General features: G+C 50.3%; 10 protein-coding genes across 10 annotated transcripts; 4 read left to right on the forward strand and 6 right to left on the reverse strand.

Annotated features, from left to right (window-relative positions):
* Positions 1-731: 731 nt before the first annotated feature.
* Positions 732-1,108, reverse strand: N7498_007257 (thioredoxin family protein; the record flags this gene model as incomplete). The annotated part of the gene is made up of 2 exons (XM_058454319.1): positions 732-1,032; positions 1,086-1,108. The coding sequence occupies 2 exons, from the start codon at positions 1,106-1,108 to the stop codon at positions 732-734; spliced, it is 324 nt and encodes a 107-aa protein (XP_058306568.1).
* An 811-nt stretch (positions 1,109-1,919) lies between these two features.
* N7498_007258 (uncharacterized protein) lies at positions 1,920-3,752 on the forward strand (the record flags this gene model as incomplete). The annotated part of the gene is made up of 4 exons (XM_058454320.1): positions 1,920-2,186; positions 2,233-3,096; positions 3,143-3,569; positions 3,628-3,752. 4 exons carry the CDS (start codon positions 1,920-1,922, stop codon positions 3,750-3,752), a joined length of 1,683 nt encoding a protein of 560 aa, XP_058306569.1.
* A 1,210-nt stretch (positions 3,753-4,962) lies between these two features.
* Positions 4,963-6,020, forward strand: N7498_007259 (uncharacterized protein; the record flags this gene model as incomplete). The annotated part of the gene is made up of 2 exons (XM_058454321.1): positions 4,963-5,604; positions 5,658-6,020. The coding sequence occupies 2 exons, from the start codon at positions 4,963-4,965 to the stop codon at positions 6,018-6,020; spliced, it is 1,005 nt and encodes a 334-aa protein (XP_058306570.1).
* A 1,040-nt stretch (positions 6,021-7,060) lies between these two features.
* On the forward strand, positions 7,061-9,535 carry N7498_007260 (SLC26/SulP family anion transporter; the record flags this gene model as incomplete). The annotated part of the gene is made up of 3 exons (XM_058454322.1): positions 7,061-7,316; positions 7,375-7,520; positions 7,571-9,535. 3 exons carry the CDS (start codon positions 7,061-7,063, stop codon positions 9,533-9,535), a joined length of 2,367 nt encoding a protein of 788 aa, XP_058306571.1.
* A 263-nt stretch (positions 9,536-9,798) lies between these two features.
* On the reverse strand, positions 9,799-11,409 carry N7498_007261 (Calcium/calmodulin-dependent protein kinase; the record flags this gene model as incomplete). The annotated part of the gene is made up of 3 exons (XM_058454323.1): positions 9,799-10,735; positions 10,800-11,044; positions 11,095-11,409. The coding sequence occupies 3 exons, from the start codon at positions 11,407-11,409 to the stop codon at positions 9,799-9,801; spliced, it is 1,497 nt and encodes a 498-aa protein (XP_058306572.1).
* Positions 11,410-12,256: 847 nt separating this feature from the next.
* Positions 12,257-12,846, reverse strand: N7498_007262 (uncharacterized protein; the record flags this gene model as incomplete). The annotated part of the gene is made up of 2 exons (XM_058454324.1): positions 12,257-12,447; positions 12,690-12,846. The coding sequence occupies 2 exons, from the start codon at positions 12,844-12,846 to the stop codon at positions 12,257-12,259; spliced, it is 348 nt and encodes a 115-aa protein (XP_058306573.1).
* Positions 12,847-13,472: 626 nt separating this feature from the next.
* Positions 13,473-16,108, reverse strand: fluG (uncharacterized protein; the record flags this gene model as incomplete). The annotated part of the gene is made up of 2 exons (XM_058454325.1): positions 13,473-14,954; positions 15,008-16,108. 2 exons carry the CDS (start codon positions 16,106-16,108, stop codon positions 13,473-13,475), a joined length of 2,583 nt encoding a protein of 860 aa, XP_058306574.1.
* A 691-nt stretch (positions 16,109-16,799) lies between these two features.
* N7498_007264 (GAF domain-containing hybrid sensor histidine kinase/response regulator) lies at positions 16,800-20,676 on the reverse strand (the record flags this gene model as incomplete). Its single annotated transcript, XM_058454326.1, has 5 exons — positions 16,800-17,032; positions 17,087-18,693; positions 18,749-20,055; positions 20,123-20,237; positions 20,294-20,676. The coding sequence occupies 5 exons, from the start codon at positions 20,674-20,676 to the stop codon at positions 16,800-16,802; spliced, it is 3,645 nt and encodes a 1,214-aa protein (XP_058306575.1).
* Positions 20,677-21,958: 1,282 nt separating this feature from the next.
* On the forward strand, positions 21,959-23,356 carry N7498_007265 (mitogen-activated protein kinase Hog1; the record flags this gene model as incomplete). The annotated part of the gene is made up of 8 exons (XM_058454327.1): positions 21,959-22,014; positions 22,072-22,119; positions 22,177-22,306; positions 22,372-22,415; positions 22,466-22,565; positions 22,616-22,972; positions 23,030-23,108; positions 23,169-23,356. The coding sequence occupies 8 exons, from the start codon at positions 21,959-21,961 to the stop codon at positions 23,354-23,356; spliced, it is 1,002 nt and encodes a 333-aa protein (XP_058306576.1).
* Positions 23,357-23,868: 512 nt separating this feature from the next.
* On the reverse strand, positions 23,869-25,547 carry N7498_007266 (NAD-dependent succinate-semialdehyde dehydrogenase; the record flags this gene model as incomplete). The annotated part of the gene is made up of 3 exons (XM_058454328.1): positions 23,869-25,250; positions 25,299-25,386; positions 25,518-25,547. The coding sequence occupies 3 exons, from the start codon at positions 25,545-25,547 to the stop codon at positions 23,869-23,871; spliced, it is 1,500 nt and encodes a 499-aa protein (XP_058306577.1).
* Between the last annotated feature and the right edge of the window lie 1,822 nt (positions 25,548-27,369).

Genomic DNA, 27,369 nt, shown 5'->3' on the forward strand with positions numbered 1-27,369 from the left:
CACCCACTTCATGATACCCTCTTACCCGTTTCTCCTATTTGTTAATTCACGTTTCTCGTTTGTTCAGTTTTAACATCTGCACAAAATCTGTAACAAAAAATTCCTTTCTCTTGTCCCCATGTTCCCTCTCCAGCATATCGACAGCTGGCGATTGGTCTTGGTGAGCGCCGACCCTTTCATCTCTCTTTGGTCCTGAATACTAATGGCCGAGGCAGAACAAAAAGTGTACATTCTGGACAGTCTGTATCAGTGTGTATAATTAAAGACTAGAAGTGGAGGAGACCTTTTCAACTTTCAAATTTCTTCATATTTCCTGGGTGGCCTGCATGATGTTACGAGTTATGTTTACATGTTGCAATTGATCTTAGGTCCTATTATAGCAATGCATGAGTTCCGACCAAAAGTCACTGGGGTTTTAGAATCGCCAGCTTCTTTCCCATGAACGACACTATACCTATGATTGTTTCTGCACGCCTTCTACAGCCATTGGCTGTTGGTAAATGATGCACCATCAGGTATTCAATGCATAGATCAATAAGGTGATGTCATTATCGTGGCTGTGGCACACCAGTCGTGCCATACGCGCCGCGGCCCATATTCGCACACTTCGAACATAGACAATCAAAGATAAGCATGGAGCTTGTAAACGAGTGTCACCAGATAAATTCCGATAAAAAAGAAACCTGCGCCAAGCGAGATAACTCACGCTATCCAACGCTCTCAAACCACGCTTAAGCGGCAACAAGCTCATTGATGCCCTTCTCAATAGCTTTAATATCAGCGCCAACGACCTCGGTGATCTTCTCGCCTCCCTTGAAGAACACGAATGTAGGCATAGCTCGGATACCAAGCTCCTGGGCAAGATCTTCCACGGCGTCGACGTCAACCTTGAAGAACTTGACTTGCGGGAAGCCCTCGCTGAGCTGTTCGAACATTGGAGCGATGGCCTTGCAGGGTGGGCACCAGGTTGCCCAGCAGTCTAGGACGGCGGCATCTTCTGAGCTGATGATCTTCTCCATGAAGTCCGCCGTGCTGCATAAGATGTCAGCCCTCGTGTATGGATGCGGGGTAAGTGAGATCTTGACCTTTCGATCGCAGTTACCGGCATGATGATTTTGTATTTGCTAGAATGTTCGAGAGAGATGAAAAAATGAAATGTGTTGACAAATATCGCAAATGGCGGGGAATGATGTAAAGAGAATAGATCGGAGCGTCCCGGAGTTAAGAGTGGTGAGGTGGTCCAGATCCAAATGAGGGGCTGCGGCTGAGCTTGGCCCGAGTGGGATTGTGCCGGTGCCGCTTTAGTCAAGCTGAGATCTAAGATCATGAACCGTATAGGAGAACCGTCCACATCTGTTCTCTTCTAGGAGTGATTGTGACAGACTGTGGGACAAAACACATGTAGAATTAATGAATGTCCATTTCCTTCAAGTACTGTAAAGCGGGTGAGTAGGGGATCGTCCACTTTCGAATGCGGAGGCTAATATCTTACCTGAGAGATTGCATCCCGCAAAATATTCTATTGTTCCCTGACTTTGACCTATAACGCATTGTACTAATCCGGCATGTTACTTCTCATGAATAAGAAACCTGCTAGCGCGGACTCAGGAATAATCTGTCTGGTTGTATCGGAGTGATTATTAATCGCTTTCAACGGAGCACTTAACTGGCTTAACTATTGCGTTAACCAATTATCCACGACATTACAAATATAGGGGATTATTCACGTTTCTCAGCAAAGGCATGCGTCACACGCAGGAGACACCGAGGCAGAAGCCAGACCTCACTGCCATCTGGTCCCTATATAATACGCTCAGACTTAGCGCTGGAGAACGTAGTCTCCTTCGACGCTCAATAATTGCTTATAATTTCCTTGTATCAAGCTCTTAAATTCATCTCTTCCTACACCACGATATACAATGGCTGACTGGAAGTCTAAAGCACGGGAACATGTGAGCGAAGTTAATGCCTTGATTCCCAAGGAGTGGCTCATTCCCGGCACAATTCCTTCAGCAGATGACCAACGCGACGTGACGGGCTATATCCGCCAGTTCCTAACTGCGCGAGAGATAGACATTACAGAGGTCGACGCCGCCAGCATTGTAGCTAACATAGCATCGGGAGCATGGAAGGCAAAAGAAGTCACTGAGGCATTCTGCCACCGAGCGGCACTTGCTCATCAGCTGGTGAGTCAGACACGCTGCTCTTGCCGATATACTAATAAGGGGACAGGTCCATTGTCTACATGAAATATTCTTTGAAGCGGCCATTGCAGATGCAGAGAGGCTCGATGATTATTTCGAGAAGAAAGGCAAAACACTTGGTCCGCTACACGGGTTGCCAGTGTCACTGAAAGACCAATTTCACGTGAAGGGCGTTGAAAGCACCATGGGTTACGTGGGATGGCTAGGCACATTCCAAGGCAAGAAAGACACAGGAAAGGACAAAGTGTTCGAGAGTGAGATGGTCCGCGAGCTACGAGAACTCGGTGCGGTTCTGTACGTCAAGACCAGTTTGCCACAAACCCTAATAAGTGGCGAGACCTTCAACAACTTTATCGGCTATACCAATAACCCCCACAACCGTCACCTGGCTGCTGGTGGCTCTTCCGGGGGCGAGGGTGCATTGATCGCCTTGAGAGGCTCCCCTGTTGGATTTGGAACCGACATTGCCGGGTCAGTCAGAATGCCCGCCAGCGCCAACGGCATTTACACGATCAAACCTTCCGCTAATCGTCTTCCAATTTCGGACTTGGCTACCAGCATGGATGGCCAGAATACCATTATGGCGAGTATTGGGCCTCTAGCAACTTCCATCCCGGCCATGCGTCTAGTGTTCAGAAGTTTGTTAGCGGCCAAGCCATGGCTATATGATCCACAGGTTGTGGAACTCCCGTATCGCGATGAGCTGGAGCTGGAGACTCGCGAGCTCGCCAAGGGCCAGCTTGTTTTCGGGATCATGGAGCACGACGGTGTAGTCACTCCTCATCCGCCGGTGGCCCGCGCCATCGAGATTGTACGGTCTGCCATTGAGAAGTTGGGCCACAAAGCTGTCAAGTGGAGCCCACCTGCTCACATAAGAGCAGTAGAAATTTTGGTCAGTTGGGCCTGCATAAACCCCATTACGCTGCTAACAATTTCAGGTCAACGCTCTTCAATATGACGGCGGTCTAGATGTGCATAACAGCTTTAGCCTGTCTGGTGAAAGAGTCTACCCCCAAATCAAGGGCCTCTATGGCGAAAAGCCTAAAGACACGCAATGGACCGCCAGTGAGATCGCTGCGAATAATGTTCGCAGCCGCGAGTACCAGAAGGAGTACCTAGATTATTGGAATTCGACGGCTACAATCACTGGCACTGGCCGCCCTGTTGATGCGTGGATTCTTCCGGCAGCGCCGTTCACTGCTGCTAGACCTGGACGTTACGACTACTATGGGTATACCATGATCGCCAATGTTGTTGACTATACGACTGCTGTGATTCCAGTCACTGTTGCTGATAAGGATGTTGACGTAAAGAATGCAACATATCAAGCTTTCAACGACATAGACCGGAAAGTTTGGGATTCTTGTAAGTCACTCTCCCATCCCCCCTAATGTCTCAGTATACACAACTTAATGCCATATAGACGACGCAGAAATCTATCATGGGGCTCCAGTGGCCGTACAAATAGTGGGTAGGCGATTTGAAGAAGAAAAGATTCTTGTCTTGGCCGAAATTCTAGACAAAGCAATTGGTAAGACCGAGGTATGAGTGACATGCTATTGCAGACAGCAGAAAGGGAACGATTGAAATGGCTATTTTATAGGTTTGTCTGCCCTCCAAAAAAGTATGTAATTTTGTTAAATCATGTTAGTGCCGATGCAGAAATATGCTGGGACATTTTCGAGAAGGAGAGGATAGCTCCGTTGTATTTAATACCAATTAAATTAGGGAAATAATGATAAGGAGCATTGATAAGAATGCTTGATCAAAGTTGGAGTGTTACTGATGATTATGCGTTCAAAAATACCTATAAACTGCCAGACACCAAAATCCTGTAAGCCTGAGAAATGGTAGTGACTTGCTGAAAATCCCAAGAATAACATCTAAATAATCCATAACTCTTTAGTTCATGTACTGTAAAGATTATTGCCTAGAGTACTCCTCATCGAGGCGTTCCAGCTGAAAGCCTCCATTATAGTGAATCTAGAGAATGGTGAGAAAAATTCACCAGGTGAACTTAGATACAAGTAGACGAGCTGTAGGATGGGCAAAGTCATAAATTTCACCTTGAGGAGGGTGTTGAGCGTATCAATTTTCCACCTCCCTGGCCAAGTATCTGCCGTGACAGCGTCTGCTCGGTCATGAATCTTGGTCGCTCAGGCATCTGCTCAGTGAGTGATCCTGCCGGCTCAGTGAGTGCTCAGCACAGATCAGTGATCTAGGTGTTGTCAGAACATTACCTAGTTTGGGTTTTAGGGCCTAGGGCTCCAGTTTTGTATGCAGTTGTTTTCTCCTTCAGTTATTTCCAATTCACCGCTTTCCACCAGCCAGCACGTCTGACAGGTGTGCCGAATCACGTGATAAAGCAAAAAGTAGCGACGGATTTCGATCGCGGCACTCCGTCGTCCCACTTATTTGTTACATATAGGGTACAAATGTAGGCAGTTCGGAGACGCCTTAGCAAAGTCAACGCGCTACGGACGAATCTTGGTCAGATTAACTGCTATTTGGTGACTGAAAAAAGCCAAGGCATATTTTTACGCCAAGTTCTCTTTTGGTCCATGGCGGGGGTATGGCCCCGTGCTTTACGTCCGGTCATCGGCTTTTGGAACGCTTATCCTCCGATTCAGCATACCAAACACGATTGAGCCTTGAAAATACTTATAAGTAGCTGCTTCACAGCAGCATTCTCATTTCGTGAAGTACAGAATTATCTCAACCGTGGAATCTAAAGCAACCTATTGATATCTTACCTGATATGGGTGATACGGTCGTTATCACTGGGGCCAATGGCTCACTGGCCCTTGGATTTGTGGATTCATTTCTCGCACGTTATCCTCAACATACCTTGATTGCAACTGTGCGCAATCCGTCGCCCGAAACAGACCCCAATACAGCCAAGCTCATGCAGTTGATTTCTGATCACTCGAGCTCCAAAGTCTTGATCGAGACTCTTGATCTTGGGAGCCTTGCCAGTGTACGTCTCTTTGCAGAGAAACTCAATGCCCGGATATCCTCGAGAGAGCTTCCACGTATCTCAGCCATCGTTTGTAATGCCGCCACACTATCGCTCGAGGCCGGACAGAAGTTCACATCTGATGGCTATGAGGCCACCTTTCAAGTCTGCCACCTATCACATTACCTCCTGGTATTGAAGCTGCTTGAAAGCATGAATTTTGCATCTGGACGCATCGTCATGCTCGGCTCCATCACGCACTATCCAGAGAAGCCAAACCCTTTCTCTTCACTCAGAGCGGGCATTCCTGAAAACATCGAAGACCTTGTCAAGCCATCCCCGGACCCTTTATCACTAGTCCACGATGGAGGATTCCAGAGATACGGCACCGCCAAGCTTGCGAATGTGATATTTGCGGAGGACCTGAACAAACGACTTCAAAAGGTACAAGGGATATCGTCATCGAAATGTCTTATTGGCTAATCGTTTTACATCAGGACCCCAAGCTATCAAATATGACTACACTGGCCATGGACCCAGGAGGTCTCCCGGCATCAAGGGCTCAAGCAGAACAGAAAAGCTCTACTAGATTAATTTTTGCCACTGTCAACTTCCTCATGCCGGTTCTGAAGCACCTTACCTCGGCAGTTCGTACAACGGAAGATGCCGGCCGGGACCTACTCGCCGTGAGCATTGATCCCGCCTTTCAAGGAAAAAGTGGCTATTATGTTGGTCAAAAGGGTGAAGTTGCAGCGGCGGCCAGCAAAGACGAGAAATTACAGAAGAGACTCTGGGAAGCATGCTGCAGGTGGGCTGCTCTTCGACCTGATGAGACAGTTCTCCAAAATGCCACTCTTTAACTTCAACATGTCGGAACAAATGAGATTAGGAATTGGATAAATGTGCAGTCTGGTTCTATTACATAATTTTTCTACTATGAAATTGTGTACATTATTCTTTTGTTTTTAAGGAAATGCCTACTTTAGTGGGTCCCTAAAGTAGAAACCAGACTGCAGCCTATGGACGTTTGATCTTTTGGGCATGCGCGAGGCCCCTGGATCCCCTCACGCATCCACTAAACCTGTCCTGGACAGGGTCGGAAAGCCTGGAGTCTATTGATGTGTCTAATTGGTGGCAGAGACGGCACGTAATTGCAGCACACCGCATGGCAATTTGGAAGGCCAAGAGCCAAAAGAAAACATACAGATACGATACCTAGCTAACCGTATTAAGATGGTGTGACAGGCCATAGGCAGCCTTGTTATGGGGTTCAAGAACCCTGCCACGAGGAACTAGGATGGTTTGTCAAAGGCCAGCAATGTGGTGATACTTCAAGGCATGGTTCATACCACATGCGTGGGCTTGGGTCTCCACGGAGAAATCAAACCGAAGCCCAAGGAACATTTCGGGATATTAATTGGCACCTAGCCCGGCGTGTCAGTTGAGTGGGTCAACACTCGAGGTCGCGTGGACCCCCAGCCTTATTTGCTTCTCTCATTTCAAATGGAGACAATGGAAGCGATCGTTCAGCTCAATCACTCGTCATCATGGGCCCGAATACGATTCTACTACGACACGATAATAATCTGCTCAGTTGATTCGTAGTTGCCAAGATACAATAGCGGGATTAAGAGTTGAGGCGTCGGTTAGAAAGGCAGTTTGGTGTCTCGAACCCCCGATTTGCGATTGTACTCTAATATCACGACATCGCGCCAAGTATTGCGTTTTTGACAGCTTGCACGGGCCAGACCACCTTGGCGCACCTTCTATTCGGGTATAATTATTTGGCCATAAGAGAATCATGACCTTTTTATCAGGGTGATTTTCTTCCTTCCTATTTTCTTCACTTTACAAAGGTCCCTTTCTCGAGCTCTTGGCGCTAAGCCGAGTCAGCTTCGATATGACTGGGAAAACATCCACCAGGATTGGCCATTTTCTGGCAACGGCACTGAGGATCGATCTGGGGTCGGAACCTTACTCCGTGACAGGCAATGGTCGACACGCTTATGTGGAGCCCGATCCGACGGCGGGAGAATGGATCAAGTCACATACACCTACAACCAAGCAAGTTGGGCGATATTTCTACAACATCTTCCCTTTCATCCACTGGATCGGGTATTACAACCTGCAATGGTTTATTGGTGATCTTATTGCAGGCAAGTCAATCGAGAGATGGAGGAAGTCTTAGATCATAAATGCTAACCAGGTACTTAGGCGTGACCGTCGGTGCTGTTGTCATTCCTCAGGGAATGGCTTACGCCGAACTGGCCACTCTGCCCCCGGAGTATGGACTATACTCATCTTTCATGGGTGTCCTGATCTACTGGTTCTTTGCGACTTCCAAAGATATCACGATCGGGGTAAGTGAATCAAGTCATGTCTATCTCCCATCGACGCTCACATCGATCAGCCCGTCGCAGTCATGTCAACTCTCGTCGGTACGATCATCATCAAAACCCGAAAGGAACACCCAGAACTCGAAGCTCCAGCCATCGCCTCCGCCCTTGCTATTATCTGCGGCGCGATTGTAACAGCACTTGGCTTCCTCCGTCTCGGATTTATTGTCGATTTCATACCCTTGCCAGCAATCATGGCATTCATGACCGGGTCCGCGATCAACATCTGTGCTGGACAAGTGCCAACCCTCCTCGGTGAAAAGGCAAAGTTCTCAACGCGTGGAGCCACGTACAAAGTCATTATCGACACACTGAAATATCTGCCCTCGGCCCAGATGGATGCCGCAATGGGTATGACTGCTCTCGCATTGCTTTATGCAATTCGCTGGGCATGCAATTACGGAGCTAGAAAGTACCCAGCAAGGGCTAAAACTTTCTTCTTCCTGTCTACTCTGCGAACTGCCTTCGTGATCCTGTTCTATGTGATGATCAGCGCTGCTGTCAACCTCCATCGCCGGAATGATCCCGCTTTCAAGATCCTCGGAACTGTCCCAAGAGGGTTCAAGCACGCCCAGGTCCCGAGGCTTGATAAGGAGATCATCAGTGCTTTCGCTACCGAGCTTCCTGCGGCGGTAATCGTTCTGTTGATCGAGCACATTGCAATCTCCAAGTCATTTGGCCGAGTCAACAACTACACGATCGACCCGTCCCAAGAGTTCATTGCTATTGGCATCTCGAACCTTCTTGGCCCCTTCCTGGGTGGATACCCTGCTACTGGGTCTTTCTCCCGCACTGCGATCAAATCAAAATCAGGTGTCCGTACTCCTCTTGCCGGTGTGATCACTGCAGTTGTGGTCCTTTTGGCTATCTATGCCCTTCCGGCTGTCTTCTTCTATATCCCAAAGGCATCGCTTTCCGCCGTGATTATCCACGCCGTCGGCGACCTTATCACGCCGCCCAACACAACGTACCAGTTCTGGCGCGTGTCTCCAATCGATGCAATTATTTTCCTGATGGGCGTGATCGTCATCATCTTCTCAACCATTGAGATTGGAATCTACTGCACCATCTGCGTCTCGATCGCAGTCCTTTTGTTCAGACTCGCAAAGGCCCGAGGCCAATTCCTCGGCGCAGCCAGAATCCACTCAGTCATTGGCGACCACATCCTAGACGACACAGACACGCTATCCAACGCCAAGTTCGACAGCGACAGAACAGTGTACCTCCCGATTTCGCGGGCCGACGGATCCAACCCCGGTATCAAAATCGATCAGCCATCACCGGGAATTTTCATATTCCGCCTTTCAGAAGGCCTGAACTACCCCAACGCAAACCACTACACAGACTACCTCGTCCAACACATTTTCGAAACCACCAGACCACCCGACGATAGACCAAACGAGAGAATCGGCGACAGGCTATGGAACGACCCGGGCCCGAAAGCAAAGGACCAAGAAGACTTCCTCTCCCGCCCAACCCTCCGCGCCGTAATCCTCGACTTCTCATCCGTCAACAACGTCGACGTCACATGCGTACAGACACTAATCGACGTCCGCAACCAACTCGACCGCTACGCCGCCCCAGCCCGCGTGCAGTGGCACTTTGCGCACATCCACAACCGCTGGACCAAGAGAGCCCTAGCTGCAGCCGGCTTCGGATACCCTACACCGGAATACCTAGCGACAACGCACAAATGGAAGCCGATCTTCAGCGTCGCAGCTCTTCACGACGATCCATTTACGGTAGCGAATAAGAGGAACTCTGAAGATGTGGCTAGGGATGTTGAGAGCGGGATGCAGAAGGAAGCTGCTGCACAGTCAACGGAGAGTGAAATTGAGCCGGTGGACAAGTTGTCTGCGGAAATCAGATGCGGGTCGGGTTCCCAGAAGGCTATTGTTGCGGGTGTTAATCGGCCGTTTTTCCATGTTGATTTGACCACTGCGTTGCAGAGTGCCATGTCGGGGTTTGGGGAGTATTAATTTTTGATACCATGTCTGAATGTTAACCAGGCTTTTACTTTTGAAACGAAACTTTAACTTGAGGAAATTTTCATGTTGATTACTTAACATGAAAGAGGACGCTAAACAGGTCATAATCGTACATCGTGATGATACATATAGGCATAAGTGTGGTGGTACATGGGAGGACAGCTATGGTCCACATTGGGGGAGAGAAGATGATGTGATCACGACAGGATCAACAAGGTGTGCAGGTCACTGATCAGTGGGGCTAAATGGTAGCTTTAGTGGCGGGTTGGGGTTGAGGCACCACCGCAGCGCATCCTCCTCTTCTCAAGCAACGTACTGTTGTTGAGGTTGAGATTGTAAAGCGAACTGACTGCCTTGTTGAATCTATTCCCAGTCGTCGTCTCGCTTGATGGGATTCTATTCGCACGATTGACGGCATGCGGCCGGCTCCGTGCAAGTGAGGAGGGTGTGCAGTTATCCATATTCATATCCGAGAAGCGGGTCATGGGCGCAGGCCTCATATTGGGTCTGACTCCCGCGGACATGTGCTTTGATCCACGAGGTCTGCGGTCGGGTGTTTGTTGTTGCACGGAGAGAGCAACGTTGAAAATGTCTCGAATGTTCGGGGTATGAGCAGCAGGCGAGCCGGGTGCGCTGTAAATGGCTTCTTGGAATGGATCCATGGCTGCGTTTCCAAGTGGAGCCGACAGGGGCCCGGCACCCGGAGTTTCAATTCTAGGGGTTGCAGCTTCACTCGGGGGTTGGCTCTCTGAGGTTTGGCGGATCCAAGGATGAGCGAGGAATTCCTTAATATTCAATCGTTCTTCAGGGCGGACGGCCAGAAGGCCGGAAATAAGGTCCTTTGCCTCGGGAGAGATAGGATCCCAGTTGGGCGATGCGAATGTATACTCTGCTCGGAGAACTTTACGGGCCATGACTTGGAAGTCCTCGTCGTAGAAGGGAGGGAAGCCTCCTAGCATGGTGTAAAGAAGGCATCCGAGAGCCCACATGTCCACACCGGTGGTATACTTCTGTTCCCTGCACAGCTCGGGTGCGGCATAACCCATGGTGCCGCAGGGAGTCATCGTAGGAACACCGCATATCATCTTCGATAGACCGAAATCTGCGAGTTTGACCACACCGATATTGCTTTCTTCCGGGCCCACAGTTCCAGACTTGGGATAAAATAGAATGTTTTCGGGTTTAATGTCTCTGTGAGAACAAAACAGATTAGTTTTGTACTCGCAATTGAAACCCCGGTCAGTGGCAGACTTACCGGTGAACGATACCCATGGTCTCGTGCAAATACTTGACAGCTTTCGCAACTTGCTTTATCACATTTCGACTCAAGCTCTCGTCCAGCGATGTGAGTTGTGTAATTTGATGATATAGTTCGCCTCCGGGGCAAAGCTCCAAGACCATATAGCTATACTGGCGCGTTTCGGAGGAGTCGATAAGTTGAACCACGTTGTCATGCTTGAGCTTGCGGGCAATCTCCACCTCCTTGACCAATTTTTGTTTCTGCGACAAGGTGAGAAGGTGGGCCTATTAAAAAGCATCGATTTACTAACCTGCTTGTCGTTCATTTCATACTTCCGCATGACCTTGACGGCAACTTCATTGAACTCGGACTTGGTATCGCTCGCACGGTAAACCGTGCTAAAAGCGCCATCTCCGATCTTCTCAATCAAACTCCAGCGTTCCAGGCCAGGATAATTCGGCATATCTTTCTTGGCCGGCTGAGAAGTGCGCCTGCCGCCGGGAGGGTTTGCTTTAGACTTCTCACGTGACGCTATGGCTCTGGCTTTAATGCGCTCTACCACGCTTCCATTTGCGGATTGGCCGGGATTTGGACCGGCTGTCATTGTCTGAGTAGTAGTAGACATATTTGATAAAATTGAAAAGTCCTAGACGAGCAATGTGAGAGATTTAAATCTCCCGAGTGGAATTGTCTGCCTATAATAAGAGATGGCTTGGCATGTGACGTAACCGCCAACCTGGTTTTGGGGGCATCCTGAAGCCGGTTAGCCGCGTCATGCACAACTGTAAATGTATTCTGAGATAGGCCAATGCTCGGAGTTTATCGTTGTGGGGCAAGCTAGAGAAAACGTGCGCTCCGCTACTAATGCACCATTCCTACGGGGTGGCATTCTAAACTAAACGAAAGGTCTTCTCAGGCTCCTATCTGCCCGACTTGGTCCGCGATTCAGCGATTCATCAGATCATTTTGACCTTCTTCTACGAGATAGAAAATGAGGCCATGAGGGGGCCGTGTATATCAGGCGTCATAGTCTTGGTATTTTCGAGTGGCGCGTCCTTTGAATCATACAGGAAGCAGGGGGATCGCAATTTGATATCCCATGCGGACGTGATTCGCTGGAAGGCCGCCCGATGCGGGGTGGCTGGGTATAATTGGCGGGCCGTTTGCCGCACGGAGATTCGTGATGCCACGATCGTCGGGACGGGTCACGTGGAGGCGGGTACGTTCTGTTCACCAGTTTCACAGCAGTGCACGATGCGTCCCCGCGAATATGATAGGTTGCACCAATGGCTACTCGGCTGGATTCGATCAATGGGAAGAGATCCCGTGGTGATCGGCCCTATCCCGCGTAACTACCAAGACAAGGACTCGATAACTGGCAAAAGATAACCCAGGCGGGTAGAGGTTGGACTGATCCCAGTAAAGCTGGTAAACCCCGGAAACGTTGGTTGCCTGGAGTCGGAAAAAATGGCTCAATTCCCCCCGAACTCTTCCCACATCAGATAGGTACCACAGAAGATGAAACTTTCACTAGTCGCGTCGCAAGGTACGGTGGCGTCGTTCCCGGTAAACCCAACTGACGTGATCGCATCCTCAGTGGGTCGGATGTAGAATAGACTTCCCACATCGAGGGTGACACCAGCCGCGGTGGCGGTGGTGGTTACTGTAGTCGGGTATTGTTGATCACGACTATCGAAAGTCAGCACAGTGAAAACCTAAAAGCAAGCATGGTGCCGTTTCAGAGGTGCACCCCAATGCTCAGGGCACCAGATCATACATGTGACGTCTGTGGTGACCTTCCCGTCCATAGCAATGAGTTGCCGGCATATGCAAGGCATATGCAAGGCCTGTGCAAAAAGTCAGATGTGTTTGATAGATACCATGAAGCTCTAGTGGAAGTCCGACCGTCAGAATAGAGTATCTTAATGTACGATGATGCGATCCCGTATGCGACCAGGCTGAAAGGACCCGTTGGGTTGCGCTTCTCTATGGCTTTCGCCCAAGGCGCTGTTGGGGAACTAGAGGCAAGAGCCAAAATGGTTGGGAGGGAATTGAGCTTCATTGCTATTTTCAGGCCGTGATTCAGATACAGGGTCCACTAGCCTGGTTTTATACGTTTATGCCTATGTACGGATCTTATTCCAATGATATGATCGGGCTATTTCCCGGTGACGCAGCCGAACGAGCCATGAGACGGTTTGAACAAACGCCCGGAAGAAGTACCTCATTGTTTCACAATTCCTACTTGAGAATAGACTCGACACATGTTACCTCTCGCTTGTTGTTTTTCAACCTAAGTAAAAAATCGTTTCTACATCGTTGACCCCGCAAATGACGAAGGATCTCATTTAGTCTTGTATAGACCCAGGAGTCAAGGTTACCACGAACAAACACGTTTGCTCGACAATGATAAAAACAATCGAAGATTCTGGCCCACAGGAACGCCACGGAGTCCAGCTGACCCGGGAGATTATGCTACCCGAGTTACACAGACAGCTAACCGATGATGAGGAATGAATCTTTCAATCGGAGCGTGTTCTTGTCAAGTACTCCGTAAACACTAGTCACTATGTGGGTTGAGTGGACACAGCAGTGTGACCGTCTTTTGTTACTACAGTGTAGAGTTTTACCACTTTTCAAAATATGCGAGTTCATGTCATATTCAAGCTTTTTTCAAGTGGCTGCAAATCAATAGCGCTCCAACAGCCACAGCCTCCGCTTCTCTAACGACATCGCCTGCAAACGCACCATTTCCGCGCGCTTAACCGTAACGTAATCCTTGATCATCTCAGCGCCCAGAAGCTTATCCAATGGAGCTCTCTCGAGGGCATCCAGGCTCTCAGCCAAGGACTTGGGTATCGGAGTCGTGATTCCAAGTTCAGCACGCTGGGAAGATGTCAGAGTCGAGGCATCGACTGTACATTCCTTCACTGTCAAGGGCAGATTCGACTCCAACCCCATATAACCGCCCGATAGTAGAGCAGCCATGGCCAGGTACATATTTGCCAGCCCGTCCAAGGACTTGAACTCCCAGTGACCGGCTTCGATTTTCCGCACGGGCGCTTCGCGATTCTGGAAGCCCCATGTGACCCATTCCGAGCCAGCCCAGATGCCGGGGCGTACGCGTTCATAGCTGGCCTCTGAGGAGAGTGTAAAGGCGGCGATGGATTGGAAGTATTTAAGGATACCGGCGAGGAATGCATTTTCGTTCGTGGTTGGGGTTATAGAGACATGGGCGTGCGCGGCACTGCCGGCTCCCTCGGGTGCAGGGCGTGGGTGGAGGGTAGCGTGGAGGCCGTGTTGTTCTGCGACGGCGGCGATCACCTGCCGAGCGGCGAGGAGAGCATCTGTGGCAGCCAGAGGTTCTGCTGGAGGAAGAACAAATTCAAATTGGCCGGGCGCAGACTCGGCGTGGAATTGCTCTAGTTTGATACCTATGGACGCCAGCGTCTGAGTGATTTCCTCGAGGAGGGGAACGAGCCGTCGTGTGTCAGAGGTCATTCGCGACCAGGAATGATTTGCTGCTGCTGGGGTGTATCCTGTGACGTGACCTGTGTGTTGGTCCTGAGTTGGTTTCAGGAACACCACCTCGACTTCGAAGCCCGTCTTTAGTTGGATATTGTGCTCAGCGTGGAGCTTATCCACGATATTTCGGAGGGTAGTTCTCGGACATCTGTCGAGAGGTGCGCCATCTTCCGTTCGCCAAAAGGTCATGACAGTCGCACTTGGGGCAGCTGATTTTGCCAGGCCACCATTGCGATAAAGACTGTTCAGGTCTGGCTCCAAGTAGAACTGACCAGTAGGAGTTCCTTCTGGGAGAAGAGTGTCATCTTGTAACATGCAACAGACTGAGAGTGTAATTCCCACCCGGCGTTGTTTGCGAGCAATACGAACAAATTCCTCGATTGGGAACATGCGTACCCGTATTGTTGCGGTATAGTCGACCCATTGCATCCAGACGAATTCGATGTCAGGGTTCTTCAGAAGAAACGCATCCAAGGGAAAGGAAGGAAGCGAGGTCTGGGCTTTCGACAAAACAGAGCCATCCACGTATTTCGATTCCAGATTTAACCGGTAAAGCCGATTTGAGTTATGAAAGAGGATATCCGCGGCGGCTGTCTTCGCCTGGGAAACAGTATAGTCGCCATGTTGAACGTATTCGACAAGCACCTAAATTGAGACAGATGAGCAAGGGTATAATGGGCGTAAAGCGCAGCGCGCACCTTTTCAAGAGCTTGACGAAACTGCCGGTTGGCCAACCAGAATGACTCAGGGTGAAAGTGGCCATCCGTGCTCCACAGTAGTCGGTTGGTGGGAGTGATTTCAAGACTCTCCCGTAAAATCTTCTCCTGAGCCTCTCGGCTGACCATGGGAAATACCTCACCAAGATCGAGGTAGACATTGGGATATACACAAGCTAGATACCCCGCCTCACGGGTATAAGGATAAGCAGAATGCAGCAGCACAATATCCGCATGCTCATACTGGACAATCAAAGGCTGCAAGTAGGCGGGGTTCGCCTTGACGAGACTGATATCATTATCACCCAGCCCCGTATGAAACTGCAAAGGTTTCACCACCCCAGCCCTCTTCTTGAAAGTAATAGCCTTGAGCGTCTGTTGAACCAGCCAGTCATTCAGCGGCTTCTCTTCAACGCGGTAGCCAGACCTGCGGGTCCCCGAGTCAAGCACCCGATGCAACGAGGCAGTCAACAAATCCTCATCGCCCGAGTAGGGGTCAACGTCCAGCCCGGTTCGATAACAAATCACGGACTTGAAGCCGACGACGGCTGGATCGTCCATTGCGCGATCAATCGCCTCGAGGAACTGCTGACGGAATTTGCTCCATACTGTCTCGCCTTCTTTGCGCTCAGTGCTCATCAGGTCCCCAATCACAGAGGCCGCTACCGCCTCAATGCGGACGATGCGTTTCGTCGCAGTGATGGTGAACCGGTCATGCCAGTCGTAGGACTCGACATCGTCGTCACTCAGTAGGTCGTCGAGGAGCAAAGCATTCGTGCCTTCCAGGCTGCGGCGAATCAGGCCGTCGTAGTCATCCTGCACCCAGCGACTGTGCGCTGCGAGGACATCGTCCCAGGTTTCACAGAGTGAACCATAAAGCTCTGAGAGCTGGTTGGTGGCGCGCAAAAGTGGCAGGGTCGCGCGGGCGTTTTCCAGCGCGCGACCGTGGGCCTCGGATGTGACGGACTCGAGCGGGTAGCTATCGTAGTCGCAGGCCACGTCACGGCTCAACAAATTGTGAGCATGGTTGTCGATGATCGGATGGGTTTGCACCAAATGGCGGAGTGAGTCGAGGGAAGCCATGATGGTGCGGAGAGGGACGAGGGGAGAAAAGTACGGAGGTTGGTCTACATCTTTGGGTCTGGAGAGCGAGCGGTCAGGATCCATGCACACTTCTTTGAAACTAACGTCTAGATACCTATTTACTAGGAATGTTTGGTAGTACAGAGCTGAGGGGCAGCGTGGAAGTTGCCTATTCGGAGACGTGGTGTTATCCCGAGCTCGTCAACGATACTAAACACGGTAAACTCCACGAGCCCAACTGCATGTAATCGGACTCGCGTCGAATTTATGCACCTTGAAAACACAGGGCACTTTGATCTCCACGGGTCGACTCGACTCACCCGCTTGAGAACTTCGTCGTGATTTTGATCGCGAGGGACCCCGGTGAAAAAGCTTTTCCTTCGCGTGGGAAATCCTTTGCATTGGTTAGTAGAGGTAATTTGACGAGCGGAAGCGTCCGGAAAAGCCGATATGGCGCCGAAAGTGTCGGGCTGCGTCCGCGAATCTGGCTTTGAAGCTCAACGTCCTGTCTTGCATTCTTGCGGTCCTGCGGTTTGTCGGACGTTCCCAGCTCTCTGATCGAGCTATCATGCTTCGCTCTCGCTGGACTATCACAAGCGGGAATCTTCGATGAACTCGAAACACCCGATTCATCTTATTTTGTTTGTTGTTTGTCGCTTGAAGGGATCCAGGCCCATTCGGAATTTCCGAATCAAACCTCCGTCTCATTCCACTGGTCCAGGATCTTCTCGATCTCTTTGAAAGCAACCGGCTTCGTCAAGAAACGATTCATACCAGAGTCCAAGGCCTCTGATTCATCAAGGGAGCTACTCAATCCCGTCAAGGCGATGATCTTGGACGGCTTCGTTTCGTCGGTGCGCGTCTTCTCAAATCTGCGAATGCTGCGCGTAGCCTCGAAGCCGTTCATGTAGGGCATGGAAATATCTAACATATATCAGTATAATGTTTAAAACAGAAAAAAGCATTATGTGCCCTCACCCATGAAAATGAAATCGTACCCCGACTGTGCTTGCTTCACGGCGGCAACCGCGAGCCTACCATTCTCGGCTGAATCCACGGCGGCAAAGCCGCGTTTCTTCAAGAATGTGAGCATCAGGTTCAGGTTAATTTTGTTATCTTCGACTACCAAGATGTGCGCACGCCGGGGCTCGTCGGGGGAATCCGTAATCTCTGTATTGGGTGTCGATAGTGAATATTCACTTGGCGTTGTCGAGCGAGAGTTTGTATCCGATTCTGGAGATTCATTACTTGAGGTGGGCCGCTCGTTCGTGTCTGGCCTCGCGGGCCATTCCGGTAGAGGTGTCGTCTCTGTTATCGAACCTCTCACGTCCTTGCCAAGAGATTTGTGAATGAATCGGGCCAGCTTGTGCGGACCATATGGGCAATTTATGATGTCCACAGCCTTAGAGCCAGAGTCCCATTGGACACGAATGGAGTCACGGCGAATGTAGTTGCTGCTCAACATCAGGAATGACGTAGAATTATCGGTAAAGCAGCGATGCATCTCGCTTTGGGAGGGCAATTCATCGCCCAAGATGAGATCAATGGGCTCCAGCGACGATGAAGAGACCAGAATTAGACCGTACCAGTCGGTCAGGTAGCGGGACAAAACAGCCCAGGATGGGTAGTTAGGAACATCCTCTGGTTCCACGTTCATGATAGCGACGCGTCGTCCACCATGTACTTCTCGCAGATGCTGGACCTCATTGGACGCCGATTCCCTTGGGCCAAGATCAGTCTCGACCTGTTTCTGCTCCGATCGCACTAAAGGAAGTATGACCTTCACGGTTGTGCCACTGCCAAGGCGACTGCTGACATCGATAGAACCACCCAAAGATTTGACAAGGCTGCGAACGATGGAGAGACCGAGGCCCGATCCTGTGACCAGGCTATCTTCTTGCGCGAATGGAACAAAGAGCTTCGACCGTAAGAATCCCTCAGAGATGCCCTTTCCAGTGTCGTTAACCGTCAAGGTTATCAGATCTTCCTTGGTACCGTGCCGTGAGAAGGAAGTTGCGGATGCTTCCTTAGCCTCCAGGTGAAATGAGACATGGCCTGCCTCGGTGTACTTGATCGCGTTGCTGAATATGTTCATGATGATTCGTCGTAGGGCTCCAGGGGGTGTACTATAGGTCCAATCATTGGGTGCAATATCAATGATCACGTCGACATTGGGGCGCGGAATATGGGCATCGAGGCTCCCTTCATTGGCTTTGGCAGCGGCTGTCAACAGACCAGAAGAATCGGTGAATTTTTGAGTGTGGAAATGGCCCAGAGAAACTCCCTCCACCACCTCTTCGGCTAAAATCGAGATGTCGGTAGCGACGTGTGTGTCCAAATACGCTGTGGGCCGATGCATATCTTTCAGTTCCAGTGGCGAGGCTTTTCGTCGCTCCAGATGCCGGAACTGCCTTTCCAGTGACATGATCTTGCTGAAGTCCAAGACTTGGTTCATCGTGTCCAGTAGAGTTCTGCCGCATGCGTTGATGGTGTCCATGAGTGAGCCTTGGTATGCGTTCAGATTCGTGCCTTGGAGAATTTCAGCCGCTGCCATAATCCCGTGAAGAGGGCTGCGCAGCTCGTGTCTGGGAATTGGTCAGTAAACCATCACAGTAGAATTGCTCCCAGGCCGTAACTTACGAGATACTGCCAAGAAAATCGGCCTTTTGACGATCGGAGATGAGCGACTCAACACGGTTACATTCAGCCATAATCGAAGACCCGAAGCCCAACAGCGAGCTCAGCTCAACCGATGGATCAAACACATGGCTTTCAACACTGTTCCAACAGAAACAGCCGCCGAACCACTGCGAATCGGCCGCATTCCACAAAGGCACGAAAAGGACCTGAGTCGCTCTCGGAAAATATTTGTTCAGCATCGCGGTCTCTTGAAGTTTCCGGTTCTTGGGCGCTTTTGAATCCGCCGGGCCCCTCGATCGAGAGCGACCTTCGCGTGAGGGCGACGAGTCTTCACTATCCGAGCTAGACTGTTGGCCGTCGCGATGTAAAGACCAGATTTTTCCGTTGTGGTATGTATTGAGCAGGCGATGCAAAAAGTGTTCATCGAGCTTCGTGACTGGGCGAGAAACGGCGGAGTCCCTGTATGGGCCGAATAGGCTCTCCTCGGTGGAGACTGCTAGTAGGGAGGCTGCTTTGCCGGTATCCTGAGAGCTGAAAACATCACTGCCGCTCCAACGATCAAGGACAGCGTCGCTACCAGCCTTCAGGAAAGCCACACCACTATCACCCTCAAGCTCGAGGCTCTCTCGAATCAAGTTCGCCGCTCTTCGGAAGGCCCACGAAATTGACTGGTTCTTCTCAGCGGACTGGCCAAGCTCTGACCATTTGGCCGAAGAAGGGCGATCGAAGCTAGATGAAATGGATCGATCGGTCTTATGGTCCGATGTTGAGACGAAGGAGCGTGCAGAGCGCACAGAACGCGCACTGCTATTTGAACGCGATCGTCGAGGGGAGGTGCTGCAGTTTTTCCGTCGACTGCCAGAGGACCTACGAGTCCCTGTACTTCTGGTTGAGGCATTACTGGATTGCCGTTGGATGGATTCGTTGACTGGACTCGGCATTGCAGTATTGAAGCTAGATCCACCCTCGACAAAGTAGTTCAGGCCGCGAGACAAGCGAGCTGCGCGACGGCCTTCGGAGGCCTGGCGGCTCACTTTCAAAAAGTCCATTACCAACATTCCCATGTAACCCATGGTCGCCTTTTCGATGTCCGTGAATTCGGCACGAGGCTTAGTGTCGAGAACGAAGAAACAACCGACGTTGATGTTGCTGTCCGTGGTGAGAGGCGTGCCGGCGTAAAACCGAAAGTTCGCGTCTTTCTGCACGATCGGAAGATTTTGGTATCGTTCATCCTGGCTCAAGTCGGTTGATACTAAGAAGTGATAGTCTCTTCGCGCTCGGTTGCATGGTGGAAGCGCAATGGTGTCCTGTTCGCAGTATGAGCGGTGTTCTACCCAAGTCTAATTTCAACCGCTAGGATATAATAGTACTTACCTGGCACATGTTCCAGTCGCTGACATCGAGCGTTGAACAGCCCAGGTGGTCGGTGCCATCTTCAGTAGTTTCGGTGGATTGTGCTATAATAAATTGAGAGTCGCGGTCCGATACACTGGAAATACGTGGTTAGAGGCATCTTTTCAATCGTGAATCGGCATTGATTCTTACCTGATGTATACGCGATCGACGTCTAAGCGGAGAGCGGCCAATTGTGCCAGCGACGTCAAAGTATCGTTGGATTGGTCGAGCACCAACCCGGGTAGGAATTCCGGAGGGGCCTCAGCTTGATCTTGCGGGAGTAAAGATGTGCATGATGGCTGTGATGATGCGGAGGGCGAGCGATCTTTCGTGGATGATGAATCGTGAAATCGTAGAAGACCCGGCGAAGAGCCGGCTCCGCTGATAGGTGTGGGGTCCTCATCGATTGGGGTCAGCCGCTCAGGTCGAAAGTAGCGATAAACTTCACGAGCTCGACGGCCAGCGTCGTGGTCGTCGTCCTCAGACGGGTCCCTCACGTCCCTAGTAGGATCCCCAGCCGCCGACGCCTCCATGGTTAGCTGACGCTCTAGATAGGAAAAGCCTTTTTCCTGGTACCTATTTGGGTGCGGCTTCTGTCAGGTAAATAGCGTGTAAATAATGGTGTGGCCAAGGCGTGTATTTCCCGTTGTCCAGCAGGATTGCGCCTTGCTAAAGTGAAGAAATCAGTAAGAAGCAAAGAGTGTGGAAGAAGGAAATTAATTGAATAGGAAAGGCAATTTCCGATCGGACCACGATCGGACCCTCCATTCTACGGAAGCTGTTCATCTTCCGCAATTATCAAGTGGCGTTAGCCATGCCAATTGGCGGAAGGCAACGCGACAATTATCACTGATTACATAAAAGTGCTGGAGAACTCATGGCAGACCCTCGTTGGCGGACGACCCGTGGGGATGGATTCTCCCGGTGGAACCAAGCCACGTCGTGGAGACCACTTTCAGGGCAAACTGTACAACATATGGATTCAGGCGCCATCATGCCGCTAGTCTATTCTAGGACTAGTGCAGCGGAAGCAGATGTCGATCAAAACCGTCGGCTCAACAATCCGCCAATGACATGGCCCCGGTGCGATCTGGGTCCCTCTTCCTATCGACATGACTGAATGCTCGGATATCGGTTTCCGGTGCCTTTGTGCATCAAGAGTAGTCGCTAGAAGTGACAGTAAGTCCAGAGCTATCGCGGAGTGTCGTCTAGCAAACGGTTCGCGTGCCTTGGAGCCTCTTCGGGCGAGCAGTTATGAAACGAAACGTGTTCAATACGGTCTCCACCGAGTCAAGACCTCGATCATGCATTCTTCACGCGGGATACCGAGAAGATCTGCTCGCATTGCGGGGCATAGTGCTGTTTCAATCCGTAGTTGTAGCCTGTTTCAGTTTTCGGTGCAGGGTGGTAACCTGTTTCAATATCCCTTGTCAAAGTTAGTTGCGAAAGTGCCAAGCCCGATAGTTGGGGATACCCATTCACAGACCGTGCTACATATCTCTCTGACTCATAAATAGGAAACGTAGGACCCTACAGAGATCATTTGACTAGTCACGTTGATTCCCCAGTTCTCATAGGACGGCCAGGGGTACGCGGCACCAAGGAAAAGAATTCCAGCTCGTATGTGGCGGCCTGCCGCTATTGGCGTTACCAGATATTGCCGCGGTCTCCCATCTGCCCCTCAAGCTCAGGTGCTTCTCTTAGCTGCACGCTCCAGCTCGCTTCTCTGCATTTGCCTTTGATCAGCATCGGTGTCCGAGCTCTAATTTCATCCTTTCAACCTTCCAATCACTTTGTTGTTTTTGCTTTTGCAAAATGACGGATTTTTCGCGCACTTCAGTCGTGGGAGTGGACTTTGAACTGACTGCGAGGTAGCCGAGGCCCTTCGATCTTCAGTGACACACAATTCGATGCTCATTTCGTTATAGGTACTCAGAACCGAATCCAGTCGAACTGGATGCGTCCGGGCTCATTTGGTACGGTATAGGATTCTCTCTTCGGTCACGAATCTAAGCACTGACCCCCTTTATCAGCTCCGCCAAAGACAGTATATCACATCAATTGGTTGCCATCAAGAAGCTCACCAGGCCATTTGGCTCTGCTATGCTCGCGAAACAAGCTCTTCGCGAGGTTAAATTGTCAAGATATTTGCAACATGAAAATGTATGAATTCTACCCTTGAATGAGTTGAATCTCCGAAGCCATGAATGTCACTAACGTCGGGCCAGGTTATCGGCCTCGTGGACGTGTTTATCTCGCCCAAGGAAGACCTGTATATTAAGCCCCGTAAATTTACCAAAGCTCACTCACTGACATTCCTAGATACATTGTGACGGACCTTATGTGGACCAATCTCCAAAGACTGATTGCAAAAGGCAGAATCGAAAATGACTTTGCAAAATATTTCCTCTACCAAATATTGGTACGTTGTAACCTTAAGTCGCGCCGGCATCCGCATACTGACAATGAAAGCGCGGATTGAAATACGTTCACTCCGCTGGCATCATCCACCGTGATCTCAAACCAAGCAGTATACTAATCAATGAAAATTGCGACTTGCGAATAGCCGATTTTGGACATGCACGGCTACGAAATCACCAGATGACAGGCTATGTTTCTACGAGATATTACCGTGCTCCGGAGATCATGCTCACGTGGCAAGAATATTCGGAAAAAGTCGATATCTGGAGCACAGGCTGCATTTTTGCTGAGATGTTGCGGGGCACGCCATTATTCCCGGCTACGACTCATGCGGATCAGTTTACTTTATTTGTGAACCTTTTGGGGAACCCCGAATCGCGAATCGTGGATATGATCAAAAACAAACATGTGAGTTTGCTTGTATCGGCACTTTCAATTGGTCTGCAGGCGCTTACAGACAGATAGACGAGAGCCTTTGTGCAATCTCTGCCTCGATGCAAAGGAGAACCCTTGTCGAAAACTTTTCCTGACCTCGACAAAGATGGTATGTCCCTTTTTTTTTTTTCTGTTTGCCGCGATTGAACCGTGATGCTGATTTGCACAGCAATGGGGATCCTGGAACAAATGCTAGAGTTTGATGTTGAGAAAAGAAGTAGCGCGCGGGACGCGCTTCCACACCCATATCTGGCACCTTACCACGATCCCACCGACGAGCCGGTGGTGAAGATACCGTTCGATTGGCGTTTTGATAATGCCGAGGTCTCTATAGATGCCTGGAAAGCCGCCGTGTAAATTTATTCCACTTTGAAGGCGTGATAAAAGCTAATTCATTGTTTAGATTCAAGGAAGTTGTTCTTTTCCGTCAGCAGGCACTGCGCCGTCGGCGGCCGGTAAACGTCTGCAATGCCATTGTCGAAGCAACCAAAGGCCATGTGGTAAGCACGGTCACCCCAATCACAGACACAGACACAGAGTCTGAGACGTATTCACAGTTTGGTGATGAAAACTTTGATGATGTACTATCCTCGTTTTGTAATGATTATCATCCATGACATATGTCGCTCTCAGCACTTGAGGTCCACAGGGCTATTAATATTTTTGACATCCCATATACCAGTGATGTAATAATGCAACAAATTCCATCTCATGTCCCCTCCTACTCGTAAATAACGGGCGGGCGAAAGTGTAATGTACTGACAGCAGGCGTTGAGCGTGGCTGCCTCAACGGTGCGAGAGATTCAAATTGCTATGATTGTGATTCTCACTGGAAATAATGTTATAGGCTCAAATCCATCTCCCGAGGCTTAGTACTGTCCCTCAATGGTCAAAGTACCCGTTTTGGTGACCAAATACTCGTTAACCGCAACCTCCTTGCCACTCTCCTTGCCATAACCAGACTCCTTGATACCTCCAAACGGCGACTCGGCAGCCGATTGGTTTCCTGTATTCATTCCAATCATGCCGGCCTCCAGGTTCTCAAACAGGCGCCACACACGATCAACGTTCTTGGTGAAAGCGTAGCTAGCCAGACCCATACTGGTATCATTGGCCGCTTTGACTGCCTCTTCCTCAGTCTCAAAGCGATAGAGAGCCGCAATAGGAGCAAACGACTCCTCCTGTGAGATCTGCATCTTCTCTGTCATGCCCGACAAAATAGTCGGCTCGAAGAAATAACCTGGGCGAGAGGTCATTGCCTTGCCCCCCAAGAGCACATCAGCACCAAGGCGCCGCGCATCTTCAACCTGGGCCAGGGCCTTGTCGATACTGCGTGGGGTGGTCAATGGGCCCATAGTGGTATCAGCTGCAGAACCGTGTCCGACAACCAGAGCAGTGGTGCGCTCCTTCAGCAGAGCGGCGAATCGATCATAGATGCCTGCTTGGACATAGATACGGTTCGCAGTGATGCAGGCTTGTCCGGCGTGACGCCACTTCAGGGCCATGAGCTGATCAATCGCTTGGTCGAGGTTGGCATCGTCGAAGACAATGAACGGGCAGTTGCCGCCCAGCTCGAGGGTCACCTTCTTCAGGCCCTGGGCGCAATGCGCGGCAACCAGCTTACCAACGCGGGTCGACCCAGTAAATGTCACCTTTTTGACGAGAGGATGCTTGCACAGGGCTTCGCTGAGAGTTGGTGTGTTCTCCAGGTCGGTTGTCAGAATGTTCAACACACCGGCCGGGACGCCCGCGCGACGCGCCAGCTCTGCCAGTACAAGTGCCGAAATAGGCGTCTCCGGGCTAGGCTTGACCACCATTGTACAACCGGCCGCCATCGCAGCACCGACCTTGCGAAGTACCATAGCCACCGGGAAGTTCCATGGCACTAGTGCGGCTGCAACACCGATAGGCTGCTTGATGGTGAAGAGTCGGCGATTGGGCGCCGCGGGGACGGCCACACTGCCCTGAATGCGCTCCGCCTCACCAGCAAACCACCACAAGAAGCCAAGCGAATAGTCCAGCTCTCCGTAAGCTTCAAAAAGCGGCTTTCCAGTCTCGTGGGTCACAATTTGGGCCAGGTCGTCTCGCGCAGCGATTGTCAGCTCCCACCACTTGAGGAGCCACTTTGCACGCTGGCGAGGGTTCACTTTGCGGAACTGCTCGAATGCAGCATGCGCTGTTTCTACTGCTGCGGATACATCGTCTGTCGAGTTTGCTGGGCAGCTTGCCCACGCCTTATCGGTACCGGGGTCTGTTTGCCGTCAGTTCTGTGGTTCCCAGCCATGAATCTTGAGCTTACCAAGAACCTCAAATCGCTTTCCACTCTTCGCATTGACCCATTTATCTCCGATAAAAGAGTCAAAGTGCAAAAGGGTTGGGTCGTTCAACTAGGGGGCATGTCATTTAGTCTCTCACTGCCGCACATACCGGAACCCGTTCCGCCGAGCTCGGACATCTCGCCGATCGCTCCCTCAAGCGTTGAATATACAAGAGTAGCTGGAAAAGGGTAGAATCATACCTGGAATGGCAGCTGGTACTCGGTCGCCATGGTGTAGAATATTTCCAATGGATGATTGCAGAAAGAAAGAAATTCTGGTGGGGTTGATTTCTTAACGTTCGTGAGGGGAAGATCATCACCGAGGTAGTAAAAAACCCCTCATCGACGCATGGCAGCCCATTATAGTGGGACAGTTTCCACAAGACGGCTTCTTTATCTATTAGGCCGGACGTCTGCCGAACTGCCACTCTTGGACTCAGTAGATGCCGCCAGCCTATCTGTGTAGTTGGGGTAAACAGCAAGCACTTGACCCTGACTGACAAAGTAGCCGACTTCAATGTACAGCGGGGAATCTCAATCGCATTGCTTGCCCAACATGGGTCGGAAAATTGATCGTTTCAACTCATAGACATGTCTCTGACTCCATCTTCTATAAAATCTACTGCTGATTTCAACTGCGAGAGTGTTTATTGTCTTTTAAACCTTTACTCATTGCGACCGAGAAGAGCACGGGTTGTTTGTACCACGATAAGCTGATAAGAGGTACCCAGATAGGCTAGATGCACCGATACATGGCCAGTTATAGCTCTGCCATGTCAGGTGGAGGGTTTCTACCTTAGATGCTGCAGCTTTTATGGAGTGCCGGGCTCGGGCTGGCTCACGTAGTAGATTTCAACACAGAATCAGATGGTTATAAGGCGCAAAATATGGCCGACTACTGACCATATCCGCGGGTAACTCGCCTTCATTGGTAGTCTCACAGTCCGTAGGCAAAAGTTTGACCTAGGAAAGCGATCCGCCTGCCCTGCAACTCATGTATCTCAGTCCCCACGACACGACACGACTCGTAGTATACTTCATCTCACCCGGGTCCCATGTCTCAGCGGCCTTTCCACCGACTACACGTCATATTTCTTTGTTACCTTTTGGTTTTAATCGAATGACGTGTGGGTTGCATCTAACCCAGGCTCAACATCTACAAACAGCGATAGACGTGTACAGCTTCGCTTCGAAGGAGACTGGGTTGGTTTGAGTGTATGGATCTAATTTGACCAAAGGTAGGTACTAAAGTCGATCAGGAATTTAGGGCAGCCATCGTGCAGTGATGATCGTCCAGTCCAAGACGCGTTCCAATGTTTGTCAATCATCTATGTTAGGTAACCGATGTATTGAAAGCAAGGATCTCAATGTGATAGGTTGCGGAATCTTGGTCAGGAAGGTCGGGGGGAAGCCCGAAACTTGTAAATTGTTGTGGACATACCCTTTGCTTGCAACAACCTTGACAACTTACCTCATCCGTTAATTGGATAACTATTTTGAGCCTCACGGACCTTTAGCGCATGCAGGACGTTACCTTTTCATGTGACTGTCGTGGGTGAAAAGGGACAGCTGAACCCAACCAAAATATACTTTTTTGACAACAAAAGATGTACCAACAAGAACTATTCCACGTGTCTTGTCTCTTTGCACCCTAGCCAATCAATGGTGATACAAATAATTTCGCATATGCGAGGAGATTCAGGCGTCCTCCGGGCCCTTTCAAGATCAGCCTCAAATCAGATTGGGGTCAAGATCTGCAAAATGGCGGTGTTCTAGCGTGCCGATCATCCCCAGTGCTTCCATAATTATGGCTGCCGAATCGAATAGAAGCCGTCTGATCATTCAGCTGGTCCACAAACCTTTGGTCCACGAGAAATAGCTCCATGGCATAATTGGATCCAGCACATCATGGACGGCGGCAAACACCGACAAGCGCTAGGTCGGGATTTTTGACACAAGGGGGAATCCCGAACAACAACATGATCCGATCCATCCAATAGGAATTCGCTGTAAACTAGGTCAGCTTGGGCAAGCTAAGCTAATACCTTATCCC

The sequence above is a fragment of the Penicillium cinerascens genome, assembly GCF_028974065.1.
Source record: "Penicillium cinerascens strain IBT 15544 chromosome Unknown contig_9_segment0_segment0, whole genome shotgun sequence".
Lineage (NCBI taxonomy): Eukaryota > Fungi > Ascomycota > Eurotiomycetes > Eurotiales > Aspergillaceae > Penicillium > Penicillium cinerascens.